Source organism: Cryphonectria parasitica, assembly GCF_011745365.1.
Source record: "Cryphonectria parasitica EP155 unplaced genomic scaffold M406scaffold_1, whole genome shotgun sequence".
NCBI lineage: Eukaryota > Fungi > Ascomycota > Sordariomycetes > Diaporthales > Cryphonectriaceae > Cryphonectria > Cryphonectria parasitica.
In genome coordinates this window covers 5,416,043-5,423,612 of record NW_024468909.1, presented here as the reverse complement: position 1 = coordinate 5,423,612, position 7,570 = coordinate 5,416,043, and the positions used below count along the sequence as shown (strand labels likewise).

Genomic DNA, 7,570 nt, shown 5'->3' with positions numbered 1-7,570 from the left:
GTGGTTGTCGAAAGGCTTCGTCATCGTGCAAAACTGTCAGCATCTGTGTACAAGTATCTGGCTGGACCATTGAAAGAGAGCACATACTCAATCAATCTTGACTGCCACCCGTTATTGAACCCCATTACAACTTGTGAAGGTGCTGCAAGTGATGGGCAGAACCCCCCCCCCCCCCCCTTCACCCGAAATTCATGGGCAACCAGATTGTAATTTCATGGAATATAGCGTTTAGACCTGACAGAACCAGAGAGACACTGATCTTCGCTGATGATGGTAGAAACCATATTCCAGACTCAAAAAGGATTGGTAGTCGTTTACATAGGGGAACGGAAGGAGTTGACGTCGACTTAGTCTCTCCATCTCGACTTGAAACAATCCGAGTGTGGCCTACTCGAAAGGACTTCTTGGTTGTGGAGGGGCGTATCCGCGAGAGAGAAGAAACGGCGCGAGCCTCTGCTCGATCCTTGAGAACTATACTGCAATGTCAGGAGGCAGATCATTCAACAGAGTCGGCTGGTGGTGATTCTCACGATGCTCTTCTGCGGAAGCGGCACGACCCCATCCTTGACCCAAACACCGTAGCTGCCCATCATGTTGGCGAGCATCATGTCGGTGGATAGCCGGTCCCCGACGACTGCAATCTGATGAGGACTCGTGACGCCAGTTTCGGGATGCTTTCGGAAGTAGTCCATGATCTCGGCACCGCAGCCAGGCTTCTTAGTCTGATGGGAGAGCACCGTCACACCGGTGGCCTCCTCAAGTTCCGAGGCCAGCTTCCTCTTGGGATCGTAGCTCAAGGCTCCAGCTGTATTTGAAACGATGAGCAGACGTCGTCCTGGGTATGCCGCCCTCAAGGCGTTGAATCGGTCCTTCAGCCAGTCAGCTTCTTGAGGGCTATTCAGTCATAGGTTATTGTAGGATCATAACAGACTTGGTATGGCCCATGGACCTCGCTCGTCTCTGGAACGGCAAAGCAATCATCTTTATCGAGGACGACAGCCTTGATGCTGACCTTGTCGTCTTTGCTTTGGAAGGCTGAGTCCAGAGGAATGGGCAGGTCCTTGAACGTAGAGATGGTGGCGTGGGGAAGGCACAGAGCAGGGTTTGCTATAAGTCTGAATACATTCAAGGAGGCGGAAAGATTGAGATTCATTTTTGCAGGTGTGAGCCCCCAAGTGGAGGTCAAGGTCTGGACAAGAATGAGCCGGGTCGCGTTGGCTGATGACGAGCGCTGAGGCAAGAAAGTAAGACGTCAAATTACTGTGGCGTGTAGGGCTACAATAGCCATTGCATTGCGCCCCAGCACTGAACGAGCTAGCGCCTATGGAGGCTATAGCCGAAGGTTGAGCTCGACTGCACGGATGTGACAAGCTTGACAGGGTTCAGCGGGTTTCAGCGCCAGGGGTGAGAAAGACCCGCGCTCACAGCACTGACGCGAACCCTGACCTGCCAAACGACCGCTGCCAAGGGCCCAAGCTGGAGGCGTCGACAGACAATGATGGGCTCGACATTTTCGAGGTAACCTCACGTAAACAAGGATGCCACGAAAGCCAGCTGCACCACGGCAGGCCGATGACAAGGGAAGCCGTAGCACGCGGTTGCAGCGCGGGCGAGACGTCGCTGAAGAAGCAGTCGACCTCGATGCACCGTCGACTCCGTCCAAGCGCCGCAGGACTTTACGAGATGTGCCCGACTCGACCGGTGAAGATGCAGAGGAGGTGATGAAGAATGATGAGGGAGACGAGCTCGCAGATGCAGACGTGGCCGTGACACCTACTCCCCGCAGGCGTGGACGTCCGCCGAAGGGCTCAGCCACTCCTGTCAGCTCGAATCGGGTTGGTGGAGTCGTGTCGACGCCCAAGGGTGCTCGTTCGGCTACGAGGGCGAATATAGAGACGCCATCCCGGGCGAATGGCCCCAATGGTATCGACACACCAGGGCGCCGCACAATAGCAGACAGGTCTGCCCGGCGAAAGAGTGCGAGGGCTCTGATCAACCGTGTGGTGGGCGGCGCTACGAGCGACGACGAGGCGGGCGACGAGCATCTTGTGCGTGCGATCTATGAGTCGGACGCAGAAGATGATGAGGCTGGGGAGGACGTCGAGGAAGAAGGAGGAATCGAGGAGGAAGAAGACGACGAGGACGAGGGGGCCACAAGCGCAGCGGCTACCCCGTCCAAGGCCGGTCGCGGGGGCAGGAGGAAGAAGGCGACATCGAGGAAAAAGTCGCCCAGTCCACCGCGTGATCTGCCTCCCCATGAGATGTACTTTTTTCAGAACAAGCCCGGCCTGGCCAAGACGTCAACCAACACGCTTACGACCCTGGACCTGCTCACACATGATGAGTACTTTACGATCCTCCGTGACCTACAGGATCCCCACGAGGTAGACATCAAATACCTGGAAGACCTGCACGCGGAGTCTTTCAGCCAGTGGTTCTTTGAGCTTGCTGAGGGATTCAGCCTCTGCCTCTATGGATACGGCTCGAAGCGCGCGCTCCTTCATCGCTTCGCAAAGCACCTGCACAGCCAGATACAAAATCACCAGTCTCACAAGATCGTGGTGATCAACGGTTACGTCCACACCACCACTATCCGCGAGGTCCTGACCACCATCAGCACCGCAATCGACCCGTCTGCCAAGGTTACAGCAGGGCAGCCTGTCGCGCTGCTCCAGGATGTGCTCTCCCTGATCTCATCATCAGACATGACCCTGACCGTCATCCTCAACTCCGCCGACGCACCAGCTCTGCGCAGGTCGCAGTTCCAGACCGTCTTCTCCCAGCTCGCAGCACATCCCCAGGTCCACCTGGCATGCAGCGTCGACACCCCTGATGCATCCGCGCTCTGGGACAGCGGACAGCGCTCTAATTTCAACTTCGCCTTTCATGATGCCACCACCTTCGCATCGAGGTCCGCCGCCGAGCTCGATGTCGTCGATGAGGTGCACGAGCTGCTAGGCCGCAAGGCTCGGCGCATCGGTGGCAAGGACGGTGTAGCTTTTGTGCTGAAGTCTCTACCAGAGAATGCAAAGAACCTCTTCCGCTTACTTGTAGGCGAGGTTCTTGTGGGTATGGAGGATGAGAGCGGTGCTGCCGCCGCAGGGGAAGGCCCTGGCGTCGAGTACCGGATGTTGTACAACAAGGCGGTGGAGGAGTTCATATGCAGCTCGGAAATGGCCTTCCGGACGCTGCTGAAAGAGTAAGTAACTGCGACAATGCCGACCTACTACATTGTGCTTTGCTGACGACGTATACCCAGATTCCACGACCATCAGATGATCACTAGTCGCAAGGACGTCCTGGGCACGGAGCTGTTGAGCCTGCCTTTCCGTAAAGACGAATTAGAAGCCATTTTGGAGGATTTGGTGTCTTGATATCTATATTAGAGTATGTATATATTATTACCAATACACTGTGTTGTAACATGCACAAGCCGAGGAAGGCGAGAGTGAGATTTGGCAAGAAACCTCTCATCCACGCTCGCAAGGGCTTCATCATCACTCCCAAGCATAGTAATTATCTGTGTTCATTGACCTTGTATAGCAAATCCTCCATACCTTACTCGCTCCGTCGAACAAATGATGTGAAGAGATGTAAGGTACAGCCAGTGGCAGGATGAAGACATGCGTCCGTTTTCCACAAATGAAGACTGAGCTCATATCGAATGTCAAGGCCTGGTCGGTGCATAGATGAAGGCACCTAGGCAGCATCGACTGAGTCAAAACGTGGTGCCCAAGGTGGAACAGCAAGCACATACGTGGAGGGGATAGGCGGTGTGGAAGGGAAGGGAAAAGAGAGAAGGAAAAAAAAAAAAAAACGTACAACACCGGGTATTCGCTAATGGTCACCCACTTAACTACTAATCCGGCCCTTACAGAAGTGGCTCTTGTTAATTTGGCTGCAGAAATGTGACGATGTCGAAGGCTGGAGTTGTGGTGTTGAGGCACACGAATGCTGGCGCCCCGGTGCCTAACGGCCGTAGCCATTTGTCCATCGTTATCATTTGGACCGTTCCGCACCCATTCAATAACAGATCATTGTACTCGTGTTATTTCCAGCATGTTATTTTGGACATTTTGGCTTGAGACGATCTAGACAGTAATACACTTGTGCCTACTAGGTTGTTACCAGCTAGATACTCATTCCCGAAGATAGGATAGCTAGCAACTCCAACAGTGTCTTGTAGACTGTGATCAGCTAGACCACCTCGTCCAAAGATAGATGATCAGTAACTGCAACGTATCGTGTAAACTATTACCAGCCAGATACAAGTGTTTTGTAGTGTTTTGCAGACTGTTACTAGCTAGATACAAGTGTTGCGTGGTGTTTTACAGACTGTTACCAGCCAGATACAATGATATCTCTGGATCATTACTAGTCAGACAATCATCCCCTTCAACAGGTTGACCAGCCAGGAGGATAGCTGGTCAAGGATGCATCTTAGGGCTCGCTGACGTTATTGACTGCTTCGAAGGTTGATCCCATTATCATAACGTACAAGTGGCTGGGGGCGTATTAAGTGCTATGAGACAGCAATGCAATGATTGGAGACAAACCTGCAGAGGTGAGCGAACGACCAATGCAATGATGGATGAACAGGCCTGCTCAGTGTGTATGCATGCATGTATATGTTTGTCAGAGGGTGTACCTTAGGGTAGGATGCGCCTGTAGACCGGAAGGGGTGGGCGAGGTGCCGGCATGAATGACTCCCACGCTTACCATATCAAAAGAGCGACCGATGCAACGGCATGATGGATGAACAGGTCCACTCAGTAGCTATGCATGTATGTGTTGCATGGCGTATTGGGTGAGCGGGTCTCCTTGGTGTGTATGCATGCATACCACTTTGTGTTTGTACACTTGGAGAAAGTCTCCGGAATGACTTACTACTGATCATTTGATGCGATTAGCATGCCTGCTTTGGCGTCTAAGCACGTACGTCTGTAGAGTGCAAGCTCTGAGTGACTGTGCCGCAAAGCTTCAGCGTGACAACGGCGGCTAACCGTTGGAGTCTGCAGTTAGATGCACACCTCTCGAAAGTTTAATGATCCTCCAGCTGTCACGTTCGCTCTTGTCCATTCATCCTAAGCGAAGGTTCATTCAAAAGCTGAACAATGTATCATTAAGTTCACTTGGTTTGCATGCATGTGAGTTCAATGTTACCACCCGACTTCAACGCCCGCCAGGCGTGCCTCGAGAAGTTTCCCCATGATTTTACACGGCTATTCATGTTAGAGACTCGGACGAAGTTGAAACCTTGCGAAGGAAACTGCCAGAGCTGGTTGGCAAAGTCTTGCCTTAATAGCAAGCAATTCGAAACATGTTGACCGTAGGCAAATGCTGGAGTGCGAACAATAGGTGCTGGGTCAACTCCAAGAACATATGCTTCCGGGTATCTGAGAGCGAAATGTCTGTATAAGCATTATATTAGCTTCAAATGCATATACACACCTGGGCCTTTAGTATTGACATTGGAAGAAGGTGTGACTTACATGCTCCATAGACCCAACCCACAGCCAACCTCGAGGACCCTCTCGTCTGCAGTATGCACCAGAGGCGATTTATACAATACACCTCTATGCAACTGAAAGTACTGAGCAGAGGGCATCCAAGTAGAAGAGACGACTTACTGCTCTTGCATCGACACGAAATATGCTCTATCTAAAGGGTGCCTGAGAAAGAGTGAGTGACTACTTAGTATAATCCAAGTACTTGCACAGTTTGCACTTACCATGGATCACAATTCCAAGAAAACGGTCTGCCGTTTAGGATCACATATCGCAGCACCGTCGTATTATACATCATGCTTGGGATATACGTGATATTCATATCTCTAGCGCCCCTCGATTCTGTCCATGATCTTGTCTACAAAGTCTTCCTCAAGGCTCGCAACCTGCTCAGCCATCTGTTCTTTGACCTGGTCCTCTACGTACTCTTTCATCTCCTCTCTTACAACATCCACGCGGTCGTCAAGGTTATCCTCCAGCTCACCGTCAAGGTCATCCCGAAGTTGGCGAAGCTGTTTGTCTAGTGTGCTCTCGATATGGTCGATTACTCGGGATGTAATCCGATCTTCCATCTCCTTCATTCGGGACAGGAATGGCGCAATCATCTCATCTCGCTGACGGTTCACGATGTTACTGCATACTTTCCAGATATATGACTCAAAGCTCTTTCCCATCGCATTCGGGCAGGGAGTTGGACTGGATCGTTGCTGCTTCCGAGATGGCCGAGCTACATCTGGTGTCGAATCTACAAGATCATTATAAGCCGGAGGACTTTCGGTCTCTTGATAGGCCTCAATCAAATAGCCCCCTCTTCCTCCATATAGTAGATTCAAGTTGACATGGTTCGGATCTGACTTGAGCAATCCTTCGTTGCATGCCCTGCCAAAGTATTGCTAGCGATCTGCGGATATACGCGAGTGCAATAGCTCGATAGCAAGCGCAGGTCGAGCAACGAGCTATCGCGCAGAGCTCAGTGTGCATTCGCCGATTCCCGTCGTAGGTGCTGGCGATGGGACGGGGCTGAGAAGGTCCCCATGTTGCACTAATGCTAGCTGCAAATGCACAGCTCTATCAAAAACTTCGATCGTTAAAGACTCGATCCGTTCTGGAGGGACGAAGATGTATAGATATTGATTCGTATCACTGGTTCGTAGTTCGACAGATGTTCGGAGCTTGAGGAATGCAGTATTCGATGCAGGCGTGAAAGATGCACTGAGAGCCCAAGAGAACCAAGCGTCCAAGCTCGGTCGGCCTTTCCTGTCAAGTCCGCGGACAAAGGCCGGTTCAAAGTGGGTGGTGAACGACTTCGAGAGGTTACTTGGATCCTTGTATGTTACTGTAAGAAGATCTCGTCAGTCAGATTGTGGTCATTGGAATAAAGGAGGCCCTGCGCTAGTGAGATATCGAACGATATCCGCGTAAGCGCAGCATCACACCCTCCCAGGCTTTGATCGCATGTAGCAATCCTCGGAGCAGCCTTGACTCCGCTCACGGAAAGACAGGTGATTAAGGGGTAAGTTGGAACAAGGTTGAAGAGGTTGCAACGACGGCGCGCGCACCGCCATCGCTGGATTCGCTGCTGTATAGGCGGTTCCTCAATTGAAGACCTCCTCCAGGTGGTTCCTCATGGGAGGACCCCCTCCCAAAACCCAGATGCTCCGAGAAGCAGTCTGTAGCATGGCAATGGGTGCGGCTAATCAGCGTGTTCAGGTTGATGAGCTGACCGTCTTGCTGCTTTTGGCTTGGCGCGAAGTTTGTCCGCGGGATGTCTCCCGCTCTGAGCCCGCTGAGCCCGCTGCTATCTGATGCTGTGTCATCTGCATCGGCGTGTACACCACGCTCAGACGGCAAATTGTTTTCCTTGGACATAGTAAAGAGATCCGGAGCGCTGTAAGCTGTTATAGTTCCACTGAAGTTTGATACCAAAAGCACCCAAGAGACGCTGTTGAGATGTTGTGCTTTCTGTTCAGCCGAGCGGGGGCTGGGAGATGCTTTTGGCACACAACTGCGATTGCACCACCTGCACTAATAAGTACCCCCATCTGCCTTGCCTTGTACCTTAT

General features: G+C 52.0%; 3 protein-coding genes across 3 annotated transcripts; 1 reads left to right on the top strand and 2 right to left on the bottom strand.

Annotated features, from left to right (window-relative positions):
* Positions 1 to 387: 387 nt before the first annotated feature.
* M406DRAFT_59702 (uncharacterized protein) lies at positions 388 to 1,153 on the bottom strand (the record flags this gene model as incomplete). Its single annotated transcript, XM_040924648.1, has 3 exons — positions 388 to 471; positions 531 to 869; positions 932 to 1,153. 3 exons carry the CDS (start codon positions 1,151 to 1,153, stop codon positions 388 to 390), a joined length of 645 nt encoding a protein of 214 aa, XP_040781808.1.
* A 568-nt stretch (positions 1,154 to 1,721) lies between these two features.
* On the top strand, positions 1,722 to 3,374 carry M406DRAFT_247101 (ORC2-domain-containing protein; the record flags this gene model as incomplete). Its single annotated transcript, XM_040916449.1, has 2 exons — positions 1,722 to 3,199; positions 3,260 to 3,374. The coding sequence occupies 2 exons, from the start codon at positions 1,722 to 1,724 to the stop codon at positions 3,372 to 3,374; spliced, it is 1,593 nt and encodes a 530-aa protein (XP_040781807.1).
* A 1,754-nt stretch (positions 3,375 to 5,128) lies between these two features.
* On the bottom strand, positions 5,129 to 7,376 carry M406DRAFT_326262 (uncharacterized protein; the record flags this gene model as incomplete). The annotated part of the gene is made up of 7 exons (XM_040920062.1): positions 5,129 to 5,278; positions 5,493 to 5,538; positions 5,631 to 5,672; positions 5,732 to 5,758; positions 5,934 to 6,140; positions 6,738 to 6,843; positions 7,067 to 7,376. 7 exons carry the CDS (start codon positions 7,374 to 7,376, stop codon positions 5,129 to 5,131), a joined length of 888 nt encoding a protein of 295 aa, XP_040781806.1.
* Between the last annotated feature and the right edge of the window lie 194 nt (positions 7,377 to 7,570).